We start from the raw sequence: 20,418 nt of genomic DNA, 5'->3' as shown, positions 1-20,418 counted from the left end.
TGCTGTGGCACCGGGCCCTGAGATGCCGGCTGGGACATGGGAAGCGGGGATGTTGAAACCTGAACTTGACCAGCTGGAAAGGGGCCGGTGGGGATGGGGAAGCAGAAGCACAATCAAGTGCAGGTGGGCTGGGTCAGGTGAGACCAACCAAGTTGGAGCAATGGAGACTGAGACTCCAGATTCTGAAGCCCAGCTTCTGTGTGGGGTGTGCTACTGCCTTCCTAGTCCTTCCTGTAGGGCCACTGTGCCCCAGAAAGATGTGCTGAACTGGACAGAGATTCAGATCTGTCTGGAAGCATGGATTAAGTGCTTGCTGTGTACATAGCACCAGGAGGTGTCCTAGGCAGACAGGAGGAAGGTGATATTTCTCCTTCAGAAGCTGATGATGGAGTTGGGAGAGCCATGCCTTCCTTCCTTCCTCCTTCCCTCACTCCCTCCCTTCTTTCTTCTATTCATTGTATTCAGCAAATATTTACTGAGTGTCTGCTATGTGCCTGGCCCTGTGCTGGGTGTCAGATATATGCTGGTGTGCAGCTTGCAGTCCAGGAGGGACATTTAGACTGAGCCCTGAAAGAGCAGATGGAAATGGCTCTGGGAAGATCAGGGAGAAGTGTTCCAGGGAGAGAGAACATTCCATGTGAAGTTTCCAAGGTGGCAAGGTTTTCATCATCATGAAACAAAGGGAGCACTGGGTGGTCACTAACATTTATTGAGCCCCTATTACATACCAGGTACTGAGCTAAATGCTTCACGAGGGCTATCTCACAGCAAACCAATGAAGGAGCTCCTATTACACCTGCCCATTTTGCAGATGAGGATAACTGAGGCTCAGAGAGGCTAAGAGACTTGCCCAGGGACACACAGCCAAGAAGTAGCAGAATGAGAGCTCCAACAATTCCTTGGTAGTCAATCCTATACTCTTAACCACTGCCCTTTACTGCCTCCAGGTCCCTGGAGGGGTGGTTAGGGTTGTAAATGATACATTCTGGAAAGGACATGGCAGTGGCAGTGGCCATGGCCTGAGAGGAGCTGGAGGTGGAGTTGAGGCCTGAAGAGGAGGTAGGGCTTGGTTGACCTTCATTCAAACGATCGATTGTTTGTTGGGCACTTACTCCATGGAGGCCCCAAGCTGGGGAGCAGGACACAGATGAACAAGACACACAGGCCCTGCCCTGGAACAGCTTTGCCACCTGTTCAACGAATGTCTATTGAGCACCTACTATGTGTGGACCAGTGCAAGGCCCCGGGTCACAGAGACGAAGGCAGCACTGCCCCTGCTCCAGGGAAGCTTTGTAATTAACTGACCCCTCAGGCATTCATTTAGCAGGCATTTAGTGAACACCCACTGTATACCTGAGCTGGTTATCACCTTATCTGTTAAGTCTCAGTGCTGGGAGTACCTCCCCACTGAAGTTTCTCTGAGCACCCCCATGTGGGTTAGGGCCCTCCCTTCCTTGCTCCCATAATACGCTGGGCTCCATCCTTGTTGTTATGATGTTATTTTTGAACATCCTTATCTCCCTTTTGATCTGGGGGCTTTTTGAGGGCAGGAATGATCATTGATTTATTTGTCTCCAGCATCTAACACAGACCTGGTATACAGTAGGTGCTCAATAAGTGGCTGATGGATGTTTAGATAAGCCTTATGTTGACCTCACTCTTGCCCTTTTTGGGGAGTGGTGAGAACCTGGGGGATTACTCCCTCCCTCCCCCACCAGTCCTGTACCTTTTCAGGAACATCATTCTCCCTGTGCCCGGGCCCAACTCTCATCATCATTGTCCCTTAGCAAATGGTGCCCTGGAGGGAGGCTCCCACTCTTCAACCAGTTGCCAGCATGACTGAAAGCCCTTTGTGGGCAGGACCTTGTGTGTTTTGTCTTCCAGTATAACCCCAGAGCCTTGCACAGTGTGAGGGCACACACAGAATGAATGAATGAGTAAATGAATGAACAAATGATCTATTGTTTCTGTAGGACAGGGATAGGTCTACAGCCTTATGGACAGTGTCCACTCCTCGGAGTGGGCCAAGTTGGAGCTCAGTGCTGCCAGGGTCTTGCTGGGTGACTTTGGTCAAGTGAAAGTGACTTTGATCACTGCTCTGAGTGAAACCCAGTGATGGAATATCTGTTCCTCCTCCTTTAGTCACTTCTCGGGGGAGTTGGAGGGAAGACATGCTTCCCGGCCATCGGAGCCTTGGGCTGCACTGATGTTATTGTTTGGAAAAGCAGTTCCTGTGGGACAGGTTGGTGCCTCCCTCCTGGGCTGTGACCTCAGCCCATGGGAAAGGCCAGCGTACAGTAAGAACCAGGACAGCGCCTCCCCCAGGCACAGCACGGCAGGGTGTGCGAGCCTCTTCACGCCCCTTCCCTGTTCTGTTCATTTTCACACGCTCCTCTGCACTTGGTAGGGCAGGACAATTTTTGTTTTTTACATCTTTATTGGAGTATAATTGCTTTACAATGGTGTGTTAGTTTCTGCTTTATAACAAAGTGAATTAGCTATACATATAGGACAATTTTTTAAGATTAATTAATTAATTTTTGTGGCTGAGCCGTGTGGCTTGCGGGATCTTAGTTCCCCGACCAGGGATTGAACCCGGGCCCCGAGCAGTGGAAGCCCCGAGTTCTAACCACTGGAGTGCCAGGGAATTCCTGACTTTTTTAAAAAAAATTGTGATAAAATCCATATGATATGGATTCACCATATTCATCAGTTTAAAGGAAGCAATTCAGTGGCAGTAATACACTCACTCACGGTGTAGTGCTACTATCACCACTGTCTGGTTCCAGAACATCTTTATAACCCCCCAAAGAAACCCGTTCCAGCTACAGTCACTCCAGTTCCCCCGTTTCTGCAGTCCCTGGAAACCAGAGATCTGCTTTCTGTTTCTGTGGACTTGCCTGTTCTGGGCATTTCATATAAATGGAACCATGTGATACGTGACCTTCTGAGTCTGACTTCTTTCATTCAGTGTAATGTTTCCAAGGTTCATCTGTGTTGTAACGTGTCAGGACCATTCCTATTTAAGGGCAGCTGTGTTCATCACCATTTTAGAGACAAGGGAGTGTGTGCTTTGTTCATGGTCGAGAGTATGAGCTCTGGGGTTAGCAGTCGCGATTTTAGTTCCGAATTCCCCAGCAGCTGTGTGACCTGGTGACCTCACGGAGCCTCAGTTTCCTCATCTGTCAAATGGGCAGCAGGGAAATCATAGTATCCCTGTCACAGGGTGGATGTGAGGATTAAAGAAGAAGACGACTGTGAAGTGCTTAGCTCAGTGGCCGGCGCCCTGCAGATGCTCCAGAAGTGGTAGATGTTATTTAAGCCCGCGAGGCTCAGGGAGGCGAAGCAACAGTGGTGAGAGTGGAGCTGGGATCTGAACGCAGAACTTATAAACTATAACACAGGTGCCCTAGAAATCCAGTCTTGCCCCTTGCTCCTCTTCCCCTATATCCAGAGACAGTGATGCCAAGAGGTTCCCACTAGGACTCTGAGCCTCAGTTTCCCCCTCTCTAAAATGAGACTCTGAGCGCATCTGTCTAAGGCTGCCACTGTGAGGATGAAGTGAGAAAATGCACACGGTGGTGCTCAGACAATGCAGGTCGTGGTGGGTGTTCTCATGGCCGGACCCCCACGGGCTGTTTGTCCCTGCTGGGTTCTGGAAATAAGATGGGTTCTCTGTTTGGCAGACGTACTCGGGCCTCTTCTGCGTGGTGGTGAACCCCTACAAGCAGCTGCCCATCTACTCAGAGAAGATCATCGACATGTACAAGGGCAAGAAGCGGCACGAGATGCCCCCCCACATCTATGCAATCGCCGACACGGCCTACCGGAGCATGCTGCAAGGTGAGCCGCCCGTGGGTGCATGGAGCTCCTCCTCCTCCAGGGAGCCCACCAGGGCTGCTTACAGTCACGCCCCGGGCCCCTCCTGTCCTGCCTGACTGCAGTTCTCGCCAAGAATGCGGAGTTTGGCAGGCAGCACTGGGCCTCAGGAGGGCTGTGACTGAAAAAGGGAAAAAGCAAACTGAACATCTGTGTTTGCGGCCCGGGAGGGCAAAGGAGGGCAGATAGCTTGGGCAAATATGGGCATGGGCCCGCTCTGGCTTCCGCTCCAGAGCTCGCTGTCCCTCCCGGGCTGCCCGAGGCCCTGGGCAGGCCAGCTGTCTGGAAAATGGTAGGATGCTCTCCCCTGGGAAGGGAAGTTGGTGGGGAACAGCCCTGGGGCTGAGCCAACCAGATGTGGATTTGCAACCAGCTGTCACTCACACCCTGCGGTATCCTATGCAAATGTCTTTTCATCTCCAGCCTTAGTTTCCTCATCTGTGAAAAGAGAGTGATAGGATCCATCTCTCAGCTTGTGGTGAAGATTGTAAAACAGGCTTTTCCACACTGAAGGCCTTTGCATATTACCTCCATGTTTATGTATTATTACTATCATTAATAACTTTTACTGAGGTAGAACATACATACAGTAGAATGCAAAAAGTGTACAAATTCAGTGTCCAGCATAAAATTAATTTTTACATGTCTACAGTTGTATAATCACCACCCAGACCAAGATGGGAAATAGTTCCAGAAAGTTCCCTCATGCCTCTTCCCATAAATGGAATACCTCCTCGTATAAATGGATCTGGTCTTGAGATACAGGAGTTCTGCCTCCTTACACTTGGGAAAGGGCAACAGAAAAGAGCTTTGGCAGTTTTAAAGCTGTGCACAATTGTTATGTGATTTTTAGGTGCGAGTAGTCTAGAGGTTGTAAGCCGGCAACTGGTAGGCTGGATCCAGCCCTCAGATAAGTTTGGTTTGGTCCACGTGGAGTTTTTTATTTTTATTTTTTTTTAACATCTTTATTGGAGTATAATTGCTTTATAATGGTGTGTTAGTTTCTGCTTTATAACAAAGTGAATCAGTTATACATATACATATGTTCCCATATCTTTTCCCTCTTGCGTCTCCCTCCCTCCCACCCTCCCTATCCCACCCCTCTAGGTGGTCACAAAGCACTGAGCTGATCTCCCTGTGCTATGCGGCTGCTTCCCACTAGCTATCTATTTTACATTTGGTAGTGTATATATATATGTTCATGCCACTCTCTCACTTTGTCACAGCTTACCCTTCCCTCTCCCCATATCCTCAAGTCCGTTCTCTAGTAGGTCTGTGTCTTTATTCCCCTCTTACCCCTAAGTTCTTCATGACCTTTTTTTTTTTCTTAGATTCCATATATATGTGTTAGCATACGGTATTTGTTTTTCTCTTTCTGACTTACTTCACTCTGTATGACAGACTCTAGGTCCATCCACCTCACTACAAATATCTCAATTTCGTTTCTTTTTATGGCTGAGTAATGTTCCATTGTATATATGTGCCACATCTTCTTTATCCATTCATCTGATGATGGACACTTAGGTTGCTTCCATGTCCTGGCTATTGTAAATAGTGCTGCAATGAACATTGTGGTACATGACTCTTTTTGAATTATGGTTTTCTCAGGGTATATGCCCAGTAGTGGGATTGTTGGGTCGTATGGTAGTTCTATTTTTAGTTTTTTAAGGAACCTCCATACTGTTCTCCACCACATGGAGTTTTAAGGATACCTAAATTAGTTGCCAACTTTTAAAAATTTGGAGATTGTACATAAAAAGCCAGATTTCTAGGTTGTTTTGAAAGTATTGGAACGTCTGGCAACATGTGATCCCACCTGTCAGCTGCCCCTTTAGAAGGGGTATGAGTTCTCCAGTTCCCCAGTTCTCACCTGGCCTGATGCACTTGTTTGTGTTAACTGCCTGGCCCCTGTGTTTGACTTTGCAACCCCTGGAATATCTTCCTCCAGGAATGTTCTGAGTTGGGAATTGAAAGGAGCCCAGTTTTGGAAGCTCCTGAGGGCAGAGATCCAGATATGCCTAGGAGATATAACCCCCCAAGGTAGAGGGGCTCAGATATAGTTCCCCAAAGGTTACTGACAGGGTTAGCCAAACCCCACAGGTGCGACTCAAGCTGGACCACTCCAGACGAGAGACTACCATTACCTCCAAAGGCCAGAATATGGAGCCTTGCAAAGAGGGTTGTGGAGATAAAATCTCAGGTTTTAAAGTGATGACTCTTGGAGTTAGGTATGTGTTTTTGTGAAAAAAAATCATTTGTGGTCTCCCTTAATGGAAAAGTATAAAATGGTGGTTCACACAGCTCTTTGCGAAGCTGAACATCACAAAGTTACAGTGCTTGTATCATTTGGGGTGCTTTTGCTTGCGAGAAACATAGCAACCAATTAAAGTGGCTTAAACAACGGGAATTTATTACCTCACATAGCAAATAGTCTGAAGGTTGATGATTTCAGGCTTAGCTAATTCAACAGCTCAAAACCAGACTTTTTTGGGATTTTCTTGGCTACTTCCTCATGGTCACAAGATGGCAGCCATAGCTCCAGACATCACATCCTCATGTGATAATATCCAAAAGCATGAAGGACGTGGAGGGTTAGGTTTTTTTCCTATGCCTCTTTTTTATCAGAGAGGAAAACCTTTTCCAGAACCTTCTCAGAGCAGGCATCCCTTATGCCTGATTGGCTAAAACTTGTTCACAGGCCAACCTCTAAACCAATCATTGGCAAAGAGGACTGTAACATTTATGATTGGTTTGGACTATTCCTGGTTCTTTTCTGGAGCTGAGGGAGCTCCCACTAAGCACATTTTATATGAATACCAGAATGAAAGAAAATTTCATTAGCAAAGAGGAAGCGGGGAGTGACAGTGAAGCACTGCCATAGTGCTCTTAAAATATATATGTGTAACTTTTAAAAAAACTTGAATCTTTTATATTGATTCTAGAAAAAGTAAAACATATATTTAAGCAAAAGAGAATATACCAGCACCCATAATTCTATCACCCAGAGATCACCACCATTAACCTTTTGCTATGAAACCTTCATACACTAACTGAGCTGGATGGCATGAAATGAAGGACGTTTTGACTATCTGAAAATAATTGGTTCCAGAAAAAATCACTTAAAACAGGCACTGTAGATTAAAGGGGAAGGGGGCTTGAGGGGCTTGAAAAATGACACTGCAAATTATGAAAACAGGCTTATTTATTTTACATGTAATAGGAATTTGGTGGTAATTTCAACTAGATGCTAATTCTTAGATTGAGTATAAAATTAATTCATTTTTTTGCCTTAACTTTTTTTTGGACGGAACCATGTGAGAGCATAAGACACCATTCTTCATGTCATGCTTGCTTTCTGCAGTGTAGGGTAAGAGGGTAATTTTTGCAGACTTATTGGAGAGATCACCACTTTTGCCACGGGCTTTTACTTATTTGGCGTTTAACACAGTGCCTCAAAGCCCCTGTTATGTTACCTTTCCCGATGACTCTCTGATATTTGGTTGTGAATTGATCTGACTTTCTGTGGCCTTTCAGAGGGCATGGACATGTGACATTGCACCTTCAGGGAAATCAACAGTTTTGCGGAGCTGCCACTTCGTTGTGTTTGTATCAAGACAATGGATGTTGGCACCCAGTAGCTGGCAAGGTGAAGCCTTTGAGTCGGAGGGCAACAGTGATGCAGACCAGAGAAAGATGTTTCAGTGGGTTCTGATTTCCTAAATAGTCGTCTCATTGAAGAATATTTTTGTGTTGTGATAACTTTCATCTCCCTAGACAACTTCCCATCCATGGGGCAATGTTATACTCTATACCGGGACCCCTGGGGCTGATAACATTTCATTCCTTTTAGGCCCTATATTTTAACACAGAATTATATAGTGAAATATAAAATTACTTAGAAATTTCAGGGTCTTCCCTGGTGGCACAGTGGTTAAGAATCCGCCTGCCAATGCAGGGGACACGGGTTCATTCCCTGGTCCGGGAAGGTCCCACATGCCACGGAGCACCTAAGCCCGTGCACCACAACTACTGAGCCTGCGCTCTAGAGCCTGCGAGCCACTACTAAGCCCTCGTGCCACAGCTACTGAAGCCTGCACGCCTAGGGCCCCTGCTCCGCAACAAGGAGAAGCCACCGCAATGAGGAGCCCGCGCACCACAACGAAGAGCAGCCCGCACTCGCCGCAACTAGAGAAAGCCCACGCACAGCAACGAAGACCCAACGCAGCCAAAAATTAATTAATTAATTAATTAATTTTTAAAAATAAAATTACTTTGAAATTTCAAACCTCAAGAGAAAATGACAGCCATGAGCGCACAGAACCATAAAAGATAAGCTCTTTTTAGATTAAATGTTAATCAACAGCTGCTACGTATGTATTCCTTTTGGCCTTACCTGGTGCTTCCTGGCAAATTAGTGATGATAGACTCCAATGGAAAAAAATCCCTCCCCCCCAAGAAAAAATCAAGGAGAAAAATATAGGCTTGGGAAAAATAATTTTTTTTCTCTAGAAAGTGGGAATTTGGTTTTTGTGAAGGAACATGTGGGCTCAGTTTGTGACTCTATTGGTGAATGTTGCTATCCCAGGCTGTACAGTCATTTGGCTTGAATCATGCTGAACTTTCTGTCTTGGAGGTGTCAAGCTAGCAGCTGTGGCTTCCTCCTCAAGTCCTCTGTGGAACAGGCTGGAGTGTGAAGATATGGGGTTGGGAAGGGGTGGAGAACACGTTCACTGAATACAGAATGAAATGTTTAAAATATGTGACGTAGATGATTAAGTTCCCGAGGACCCCTAAACTCCATAAAACCCACAAACTCCATCCTTGTCTGCCTGCTCATCACTGAATCTCTAGCATGTTTGCTGGTGCCTGGCGTGGAGTAGCTGCTCCGTTAATATTTGTGATGAATGAAGGAAGAACTCTCAGAGTTGTTTAAAGAAAAGAACCAACCAGGGTCAGGATGGGCGGGTTTGTCTTAGAGGGGTGGGGAGTTACAAGCCTTGATGGCTTACTAAGAGGGGAAAGGGGATCTGGAGTGGCGTTCTGGCTGAGAATAGTAACGGGGCGTTGGGAATATGGTAGGGGATTTCTAAGACATAATTTACTGACTACCCCCTCCTCAAAAGAAGCCAAGCCCCTGGGGAAGAAGAGGATGGGAGAAGTAGGCATTTAAAGATGCAGCTTATATATGTGTATGTGTACATGATGTCGTGTTTACTTTTTACATTTCCCAATTTTTTTCTTTTTTTTGGAGAGATGATAGATTAAATTCAAAAGCTGAAAATTCTCACCTTTCAACCCTTGTGCACTAGACGCCTAATTTCCCTCCCCAGAGATAACCGTGGTTTCTAGTTTATTAGATATTCTCCTAGAGATATTTTCTGCACATGTGTGCAGATACATATCTATTTCCCTCTCCCCAAGATTTCCCCACAAATAGTAACATTCCATATGCACCGTTCTATAGGCTGCTAGAGTATTACATGCCTAAAGGGATTCTTTGTTCCTTTTTTCCATTTTTAGTTTTTATTTTTAGTGAAGGTATATGTGAAGATGATTCAGAGTCAATTCCTCAAGGCTTATTAAGGAAAATAGCCCTCCTTTGTTGCTTCTCTACTTTCCCCTTCTCCAGGGGTATCTATTATCAACCCTTTAACTGATTTTTGGATAGTTACCTCTGTAATCACTAAAAAACTTGAGTATATTGCTCATATCTTAATTTTTCCCCTGTTTTAGTCAATAGCCTATTGACTTTTCTTTCTTTCTTTTTTTTTTTTTTTGCGGTACGCGGGCCTCTCACTGTTGTGGCCTCTCCCGTTGCGGAGCACAGGCTCGGACGCGCAGGCTCAGCAGCCATGGCTCACGGGCCCAGCCGCTCCGCGGCATGTAGGATCTTCCCGGACCGGGGCACGAACCCGTGTCCCCTGCATCGGCAGGCGGACTCTCAATCATTGCGCCACCAGGGAAGCCCTAGCCTATTGACTTTTCATCATGGAACATGAGGATTTAGCTCAGTCACTCCTTTGCTTTGCGCCTCCTGTCTCCTCCCAGCACACATGCATTTGCGCCCTATCTCATAGAATCCCAACATAGTTTTGTATTAACGTTGATGAAAACTATATTCAGAGTTTACATTATTATGACTGTGTAGATGCTATTCACAGCTGAGCTCTGCACTGTCTTGTGATTGCTTTTCCGGTACAATTATTCTTTTCCCTGGAGTTAGTAATTGCCTTTTTTTCCCCAACTTGATTATCTATGTACTTAATCACTAATTCTACCCCCAAATTTTCCTTCAAAATATGTTAATCTCCTTCTAATATGTCTAGCTATGTGTTCAAGATCCTATTGATAGCTTCTCCATGAAGGTGATCGCTACTGGAGTCTTCTGACCTGCCCTGGCTACCTTCTATGACTGGTAGCTGACATTTGGGATCTTCTTTATCATTCTTGGAATACCCTTCAATGCTCTCATGGTGGATTCCTTGTTTCCTAGTTTCCAGGTCTCCTTCCTTGATTTACTCCCTGTTTAAATGGAACACTTTCTCTAGTAGCTTCTCAAGAAAGGATGTATGTGAGGCAAATTGAGATCTTGCATATCTGACAGTCTTGATGCTTCTCTAATATTTAAGGGCAGTTTAGCTGGTTTTAAATTTTTAAGCAAGAAATAGTTTTCTTTCAGAATTTTTAAGGCATTGCTTCATTAGCTTTGAGATTCAGTTTCATTTTTGAGGAGATAAAAGTCAATCTGGGGCTTCCCTGGTGGCGCAGTGGTTGAGAGTCCGCCTGCCGATGCAGGGGACACGGGTTCGTGCCCCGATCCGGGAAGATCCCACATGCCGCGGAGTGGCTGGGCCCATGAGCCATGGCCGCTGAGCCTGCGCGTCCGGAGTCTGTGCTCTGCAACGGGAGAGGCCCACAACAGTGAGAGGCTCACGTACAGTAAAAAAAAAAAAAAAAAAAAAATCTGATTCTTGATCCTTTGTGTATGACCAGTTTTTTCTCCTTCTCTGGAAGTTTTTTTTTTTTTTTTTCCTGACTCTTCTTTATCCCCCTGCTTATGATGGTGGAATCTGGCATGTGTCTGTTTTCAACCATTGTGCTGGAGACTGAGTGGACCCTCATAATCTATAAACTCACGTCCTTAAATTCTGGGAAATTTTTGTGAATTACGTCCTTAATGATTTCTTTCTCTTTGTATTCTCTCTCCTGTTTTTTTTCTAGATGTTTTCTTATTTCCATAATGGAATTCCTAGATTGTTTTTATGATTTTCATCTTTCTCGTCTCATTTATTTTCTGGGCAGTTACCTCAACTTTATCTTATGAACCTTCCATTGAGTTTTCAATTACTGCTTTCATTAAAAAAAAAAAATTCCAAGAGCTTTGTTTTGTTTCCTGAATGTTTCTTTCTTATAACATTCTTTTTTCCATGTATGTCCCTTTTCTTGGAGGGTACTTTTCCACAGGTAGGTCTCTGTTTCCTCCAAGAGGCATATTTTCTGTTTTATTTGTTTTAATTTATGTTTGTCTTATTAGTGGCTTTCTTCGGATGCTCGGTGAATTGTTGGCTGTCCATTCATCTGGGATGCTTTAATGCATGGGCACCGAAAAGTTGATGGCAGCTCCGTGCTTGCAGGAGGAGCTTGCTCGTGATGAGCCTGGCTATGGGCGGGTGAAGCTGGGCTGCTCCATCGGGCACTTCTGCTATAGCTTTCAGTCTTTTTTCTTGGGCTGATGAGATTCTTCAGAGAAGACTTGTGCAATCTTCTGCCTGGAGGAGAAATATCTGTCTACCATTATTTTGAGGGTCTAGTTGAGAAGAGGCTGAGGGTTTCAAACTGTGGAATCAAACTTGCGTGTTATTCTCCTGCTGTCAGTATGGTCCCTGGTGTCCCCCAAGACAGAGACCCTCTATTTCTTCCTCTCCAGAGAATAAATCTGCCCCCCTTCTGTGGGTTGTGGGAAGGGCAGTCACTTGGCTGCAGGGGTGTAGAAGGTATCTGGAGTATCTAGCAGCTTCTCAAACAGACATTCAATCAGTCCTTGTGGGGGTTTTTTCCCTCTACTCCCTTCCCAAGGCCCCAGGGGCTGCCAGTTACTGAGGTTTGGGGCTGGAGGCAGGGGGCTCTGCTTCTCCACTTTCCCCACCACCAGCTTAGACTTCTCTCCTGGGACTGTCATCACTCATCCTGTTTACTGGCTTCCCAGGTTGTGCTGCTGTTCTCTCCTCTCCTGTTCATTTGAACGGCTTCATGTGTTTTTGAAAAACCCCTTTACTGTCACTTTAGTAAGGTTTGGGGAGGAAGAAGCGCTAAATACCTGTGTTCAACCCACTATCTTTTTTTTTTTTTTTGGATATTTATTGGAGTATACTTGCTTTACAGTGGTGTGTTAATTTCTGCTGTATCACAGAGTGAATCAGCTATACATATACATATATCCCCATATCCCCTCCCTCTTGCATCTCCCTCCCACCCTCCCTATCCCACCCCTCTAGGTGGTCACAAAGCACCGAGCTGATCTCCCTGAGCTATGCGGCTGTTTCCCACTAGCTATCTATTTTACATTTGGTAGTGTATGTATGTCCATGCCACTCTCTCACTTTGTCCCAGCTTACCCTTCCCCCTCCCCATGTCCTCAAGTCCATTCTCTACGTCTGCATCTTTATTCCTGTCCTGCCCCTAGGTTCTTCAGAACCATTTTTTTTAGATTCCATATATATGTGTTAGCATACGGTATTTGTTTTTCTCTTTCTGACTTACTTCACTCTGTATGACAGACTCTAGGTCCATCCACTTCACTACAAATAACTCAGTTTTGTTTCTTTTTATGGCTGAGTAACAGTCCATTGTATATATGTGCCACATCTTCTTTATCCATTCATCTATCGATGGACACTTAGGTTGCTTCCATGTCCTGGCTATTGTAAATAGTGCTGCAATGAATATTGTGATACATGACTCTTTTTGAATGATGGTTTTCTCAGAGTATATGCTCAGTACTGGAATTGCTGGGTCATAGGGTAGTTCTATTTTTAGTTTTTTAAGGAACCTCCATACTGTTCTCCATAGTGGCTGTATCAATTTACATTCCCACCAACAGTGCAAGAGGGTTCCCTTTTCTCCACACCCTCTCCAGCATTTGTTGTTTGTAGATTTCCTGATGATGCCCATTCTAACTGGTGTGAGGTGATACCTCATTGTAGTTTTGATTTGCATTTCTCTAATAATTAGTGATGTTGAGCAACTTTTCATGTGCTTCTTGGCCATCTGTATGTCTTCTTTGAAGAAATGTCTGTTTAGCTCTTCTGCCCACTTTTGGATTGGGTTGGGTTTTCTTTTATTATTAAGCTGCATGAGCTGTTTATATATTTTGGAGATTAATCCTTTGTCCATTGATTCATTTGCAAATATTTTCTCCCTTTCTGAGGGTTGTCTTTTCGTCTTGTTTATGGTTTCCTTTGCTGTGGAAGAGCTTTTAAGTTTCATTAGGTCCCATTTGTTTATTTCTGTTTTTATTCCCTGTCTCTAGGAGGTGAGTCAAAAAGGATCTTGCTGTGATTTATGTCATAGAGTGTTCTGCCTATGTTTTCCTCTAAGAGTTTAATAGTGTCTGGCCTTACATTTAGGTCTTTAATCCATTTTTGGTTTATTTTTGTGTATGGTGTTAGGGAGTGTTCTAATTTCATTCTTTTACATGTAGCTGTCCAGTTTTCCCAGCACCACTTATTGAAGAGGCTGTCTTTTCTCCATTGTATAGTCTTGCCTCCTTTATCAAAGATAAGGTGACCATATGTGTGTGGGTTTATCTCTGGGCTTTCTATCCTGTTCCATTGATCTATGTTTCTGTTTTTGTGCCAGTACCCTACTGTCTTGATTACTGTAGCTTTGTAGTATAGTCCGAAGTCCAGGAGCCTGATTCCTCCAGCTCCGTTTTTCTTTCTCAAGATTGCTTTGGCTATTCAGGGTCTTTTGTGTTTCCATACAAATTGTGAAATTTTTTGTTCTAGTTCTGCGAAAAATGCCAGTGGTATTTTGATAGGGATTGCATTGAATCTGTAGATTGCTTTGGGTAGTATAGTCATTTTCACAATTCAACCCACTATCTTTTGATGGAAATTCTCTCACACCTTCTTTTCCAAAGAAGCAATAATGGTGATAGTGGATTTTTATTGTGTGCTTCCTATATGCACAGGGCTTTCCAGGAATAATCTCCATTCATCCTTCCCACAAACCCACAAGGGAGACAGGATCAGATTAGAACCTTTAAATTAAGCCCTGAAACTATTACGGTGCCCACACATGTAATCCAGAATAAAAAGAACACTAAACTATAAAGTAATGAAAGCCAACAAAGTTTTAAATTTTCCCATGACATTTACTATAATAGTTTTTAAGACGTAGCAAATATTGACTCGTTTGAAATGTTCTTTATTTTTACCTCCCTCCCTTCCTTTGCTTGTGGACCTATGTTTACATGACTGGTCAGATAATCCAACCCTGGAGGCAGGTGCTATTTTTAGCCCCATTTTATTGCTGGGGAAACTGAGGCTCAGGGAGGTGAAGAACTTGACATATGAGTATCACAGTGGATTTGAACTTGGTTTATCAAACTGCAAAGCCCAGGGCTTGCTGGACAAGTGGGTGATGCTGAGCTGCTGCACAGGCCCCTCCTGCCCCATGGAAGGCTGTTTGCTCCTGCAGGACTGTCTCCTTACATCTCAGGGGGTTAGTGTTGAGGGCCCAGCACTTGGGAAGCTGACGTTAGTGACTTCAGCAAATTAGCATGATGAGTGTGGGGACAGCATCACCAAAGCTTCCCCGACAAAATCCACTTTGGATCTCCCACCGCCCCTCTGTGGGTCCCTGGGGTGAGGGACGGTGTGAAAGGCAGATGAGATTTCATTCTGAGGATGAGAGGAACCGTCAGGATCTGTCACTGGAAGTGTTGTGTCCTCACCTAATTAGCACCCAATGGCCACTCTCAGGGGATTAAAGAAAAAAACAACAGCTACAGACCTTTATCAGCCCAGGCTCTTGCTGAACCCTCTTCAGGCTGCGGAGAGGTCTGTGGGAGTGGAGTGATCCAAACTGCGCTCACTGCTTTGCAAGTTCCCACACTCAGTCTGAACCCTCTGTCCATGGCCGGCAGGCACCGGGGGGCTGGCTCATGCTCCCCCAACTCCCAAGGGGCTCCCCTGTAAGCTCAGCAGAGACAGGAAGGGCAGCGATGCTCATTGGGCTCTCTGCCCCGTAGATCCTGCCTCCCTTGGCCGTTGCCGGTCCCCTGCAGGACAGCCTCCGCATTTGACAGAGTGAAGAAACTGAGGCTCAGAGCACTGAATGGCTTGGCCCCCGAGCTGAGTGTCAAACCTGGCAACATCACCTTTCGCCACCCTGGAAACATTCTCTGAGGCAGTATGGTAGATAGTGTAGTGCTGTTACCCCCATTTAACAGATGAGGAAACTGAGGCCCCAAAAGGCTAAGGGACTGGCTTAGGCCTTATAATTAGAAAGGGTTGAACTTGGCCGGATACCCTGTCCTCCTGGGACAGAATCACTGCCGTCTGTAACCACTTCACTGGCTCACTGTTGTAGAGGACTGAGAGGATGGAGTGGTAATGATAAAAAAGCTAATAGTAATAGCACTTATTATGCTTTTGAATGGGCCTTGGGTATTTTTAAGCTCTTTGTGTGTCCAGTCTCATTTCATTTTCACATCCTTGGAATGTGTGGGTTTTTATCCCTTCCTGGTGAGGAAACTGATGCTCTGAGTTGCCTAAGAGGTGGAGCTGGGAAGTAATTCCAAGTCATTTTGCTCTTGAGACTGTGTTCCTGTGACACATCCCCAGGGAGGGGACCGGTTGCATGCTTCTCTGCCTCTTGGAGACTTTGCTGCAGCTCTCTGCTCAGCATCTGGCCTGGCGGTGTGAGGGATGCTGGCAGCTCCATCTGTCTGGCCCCATCCGGTTGGCCCTCTGAGGTATCATGAGAAGATCACGTTCTTAGGTAGGAAATGAGGAAGAAGGATCATCTGATTCTGATGAACATTTTACGGACTGCCCATGGTGTCTCACACAGATGGGAAAGAGCCAAGGAGAATTAAAATTTTAAAATAAGCAGTAAATACTGAGTTGGAGAAGCAGATATGCTTAAGGGAGTAGATTTGGGAAGTTCTGGCTGCCACTTGGTGATGGTGTGTTCCTCTTGGGCTATGCAGGCTCCAGCCTCCTGGCTCTGTGTCCTCCCAGCCTCAGAGAGAATCTAGCTCCATGTTCCCTTTTTTGTCCAAAAGTATTGATTGAGGCCTCACTGTGGGGAGGCTTGTGGTGGAGGACATAGTCTACTGAGGGTTGCAGATGTTAATCAAATCCAACCACAAGTACATGTGTTGTCGGGAAGGTCAAGGGAGCTGTGAGGTGGACCCTGGGACCTGTCCCAGGCTGGGAGGGCAGAGGAGGCCTCCTTACGAGGTGACATGTGGGCCTAAGGGAGCTGATGGGATACACGAGGCTGTGGGGCTGGAGCAGAGAGGAGGACACGGAAAGTGAGAAAGTGGAGGTGGGAGCTGTGGCCCAGGAGGCCACCGGGAGGATATCCATCTTTGGGTACCCATGCCCCCTTAGCTGGCCAGTTCCACTATTAAAGATGCCAGAGTTTCATGCGGGTCTGGAAGAGTCCTGCTGGGGTCCAGCACAAGCTCCCAGAGTACCTCTGCCCACCCAGAATCTCTTCCTCCCCACGCTGCTGGGGGGAGGAGGGTAGAGAGAGGAAAGCCTGGACTTACAGAGCAGAGGTTTAGGGAGTCGCTTTGGAGCGGGTTCAAATCCCAGCTCTGCCAAGGTGCCCACTTCTCTGTGCCTCAGTTTCCTCATTTGTCCCATGAGGAGACACCTATCCCGGTGGTTGTGAGGGTTGATTTGGACAGTGCCTGGGGAGTACAGCACCAGGCAGGCAAGTGCAGGGCCTGAGCTGTCACCTGGCTGGGCCCAGGGTAGAGGCCCAGCACTGACCTTGGGTCTGGAACCCTCCGCATCCACCTTTGTGGGTGGCATTAGGGAGGGAGCCACCTTTCTGCACTTGGTGGAGGCCAGGTCCTTCCCTGGTGGGGGGGGAGCGGTGACCCTGCGGGGACCTGGGCTTGGCCACCTCCCTCTCCCTGGGTCCCACAGCAGCCTGGCGCGGGAGGGAGGAAGGGAAGCTGCCAGCCCAGGCTGCTCTCAGGCCCAGCTCGGTTTTCTCCTTTTATGGTCAGCCTGCAGGCCTCTGGCTCCCCAGCCAGAAACCACGAGCTGGTGTCGGGATCAGGCCGAAATAGCTGGTCTGTGGGGAGCTGGACGTCTCCTGGGAGACTCAGGCCTGGTGCGGGGGAGAGAGCAGGGAGCCCTTTCTGTCCTTGGAAAGCTCCCCCGCACACCTGCTCATCAAGGCCAGACCCCCAGGCCCGGGAGAAGGAGGGAAGACAGGCACGTTTGGGGCTGGGGTGTGAGGTGAGGCAGACCCCAGGGCTCCGGGCCGGGCAGCTCAGCCAGGCGCAGGCGGTGCTGGGACGCGGGCTCCAGCCCTGCCGTCTCTGCTCTCGTGCTGTGCTCTTTCCCATCTCTGACTTCCTGTGGCCCAGGCCCTCTGCTTGGGATGCTCTGCCTCCTTGGTGCCTTTTCCCCTGCGGATTCCTACACATCCTTCTCTGTGTGGCTCAGTTGTCCCCTCAGCTGCTAAGAGGTCCTGTCTGTCTCTCGGGGAGCGTTAAAACAGCCCTTCTGTAGCACTTCTGGCATATACCCATTGTGGCATTTGCCCACATCTTGCAGTCCGTTCTTTGCCCATCTGACCCCCACACTGGATCATAAGCCTCTCAAAAGCAGACTAAGTAGGTCTTAGTAAACTTTGTGTTTCCAGTGCCTGACGCATAGTACGGGCCCTGGACTTGTTTGCTGAGTGAATATGTGAATAAAGGAAGAAGCGCTGACTGTGGCTTCAATCTGAATTGCCTTTCTGAGAGAGAGAGAGAGAGAAAAAATGATTGGTTGAGACTGATTCAAATCAACAGGCATTTCCTGAGTACCTACTATGTGTCAAACATAGTCCCTGCCCCCCTGGATCAGGCACAGCCCTTGGACCTCGGGAATTCATGGGCCAGTAGGAGAAGCATTAAAGCAGTTTTGTCAAGTAAGCAAATAAATAAATAAATAATTTCAAGTGATGAAATTATACAGTTATTTTTCCCCCCTAAGGAGAAGATAAAACAGGATGATGGGATCAAGAGAAACTGAGGGGGCTTCCCTGGTGGCGCAGTGGTTGGGAGTCTGCCTGCCGATGCAGGGGATGCGGGTTCGTGCCCCGGTCCGGGAGGGTCCCACATGCCGCGGAGCGGCTGGGCCTGTACGCCATGGCCGCTGGGCCTGCGCGTCCAGAGGCTGTGCTCCGCAGCAGGAGAGGCCACGGCAGTGAGAGGCCCGTGTACCACAAAAAAAAAAAAAGAAAAAGAGAGAGAAACTGAGGGAGTGGCTCTGAATGCATGGTGGTCAGAGGTGGCTCCATCTGAGGATGTGATATTTGAACTTGGATATGAAAGGTGAGAAGGAGCTGTGGCCACATCAAGAACCAGGGAAGAGCTTTAGAGGCAGAAGGAGGAGGCAGTGCAAAGGCCCTGAGGCAGGAATGGGCACGATGTGCCAGGGAAGTGCCAAGAAGGCTGGTGTGGCTGGGATGTAAGTGGGGGAGGGAAGTAACCAGATGAGGTTGAGAACCAGCAGGAGCCTCCCCATAGACTATTACAAGCCCATTTAATATCAGCAACAAAGACTGTATGACATGGTCAACGCTTATAGTCAAATGTTAAATGAAAAGGACTAGAAAATCACGCCATCGAATGGCATCAATTGTGTAAATCACTCTAAACCGCTATAAAAAATAATGAAAAGGAGATATATCCAAATATTCACCGTCACAGGGTAGGGGGATTTTGTCTTTGCCAAACTTTCTGCAGTTATTGTGTACTAATTTTGTAATCCAAATAAAAAATTAATAACTTATTTAAGAAAAAAAAGCAGTTTTGTAACTGTTGAAAAATGAATAGATCTGTATGATGTTTAAGGAATCAGATCTCTTGATTAAGAGGTGGTGTAAAAGTAACATTGTTTTTTAAAAAACTTTTATTGTGGTGTCCTTTATATACCATAAATCAATCCATTTTGATATGCAATTCACCCGTTATTGGTGAATTTACAAGGTTACGCAGCCATCACCACAATCTAAGTTTATCTTTCTATCCTCCCAGAAAGAAATCTTGTGCCCACTTGTGGCCTCTTATAGTGACTCCCCCATTCCCACTCCCGGTTCCACCCCATCACTACCTACTTTCTGTCTCCATAGATTTACCTCTTCTGGATATTTAGCAGAAATGGAGTGAATGATACCACATGTGGTATTTTGTGACTGACTTCTTTTACCTAGCATAATGTCTTCAAGGTTCATCCCTGTTGTAGCCTGTATCAGTGCTTCACTCCTTTTTATGGCTGAGTAATACTCTATTGTATAGATAGACCACATTTTGTTTATCCATTTACCAGTTGGACATTTGTATTGTTTCTACTCTTTGGTAAAGTAGCATAATTTTTACTAAGATGAAAAAGAAATATTCTGCCTGTCATATTAAGGGAAAATGGTCCATTACCATTCCAAATAATCCTTTTCTCCTAAAAAGTATTGAGGTGAAACAATGATCATGGTGAGGTTAAGTGCTACGATGGAGGGAATCTTTGGACTATGGGAGCCAGGGTCACCACTAGAACAGGTGGTACCTTTATAGAATTAGAAAAAGGTACCCTTTTCTCAAGGCATCTTTCTTCCGTCTGCTGAAAGATGGTTGCAATAAATATACAAATCTACAGTGACCAGTGTGAATGGTTCTCCCTTAGAGTTATGCAGTGTACAACTCATACCACTGTCCATGGCAGCCCTGGGGGTGATGTAGAGTAGAAAGGCCCCCAACTTAGCTCTAGGGAGGTATGGAGTCAGAGAAAGTATCATAGAGGAGGTGACTCTCAGGGTGACATTTCAAGAATGGATTAGGGTATATACCCCAAAGAATTGAAAACAGGTGCTCAAAAACTTGTACTTGAATGTTCATAGCAGCACTGTTCACAATAGCCAAAAGCTGGGAACAACCCAAACACCCATCAACAGATGAGTGGAACCATAAATGTGGTCTATCTATACATTGGAGTACTATTCAGCCATAAAAAAGAATGAAGTTCTGATACATGTTACAACGGAGGTGAACCTCAAAAACATCATGCCAAGTGAAAGAAGCCAGACACAAAAGGCCACATGTTGTACAATTGTATTTGTGTGAAATGTCCACAATAGGCAAATCCATAGAGGCAGACAGCGGGTTGGCGGTTGCCAGGGGTTACGGGGAGTGGGGGATGGAGAGTGACTGTTTAAGGGATATGAGGTTTTATTTGGGACTGATAAAAATGTTTTGGAACTAGACAGAAGTGTGAGTTGCACGACATTGTGAACGTACTACATGCCACT

At 46.1% G+C, this 20,418-nt stretch overlaps 1 protein-coding gene across 6 annotated transcripts in view; it reads left to right on the top strand.

Annotated features, from left to right (window-relative positions):
- The window catches only part of MYH11 (myosin heavy chain 11), a 127,741-nt gene that overhangs the window by 21,807 nt on the left and 85,516 nt on the right, over positions 1–20,418 (top strand). For all 6 annotated transcript variants that reach the window (XM_060122539.1, XM_060122538.1, XM_060122543.1 and 3 more), the window contains exon 3: positions 3,687–3,843. In XM_060122539.1, the coding sequence (XP_059978522.1) occupies positions 3,687–3,843 (157 nt within the window). The remainder of the gene's footprint in view (positions 1–3,686; positions 3,844–20,418) is intronic.

This window comes from Lagenorhynchus albirostris, chromosome 15 (genome assembly GCF_949774975.1).
Source record: "Lagenorhynchus albirostris chromosome 15, mLagAlb1.1, whole genome shotgun sequence".
NCBI lineage: Eukaryota > Metazoa > Chordata > Mammalia > Artiodactyla > Delphinidae > Lagenorhynchus > Lagenorhynchus albirostris.
Note: the sequence above shows the minus strand (reverse complement) of the source record. Positions and strands in the feature narration are given on the sequence as shown.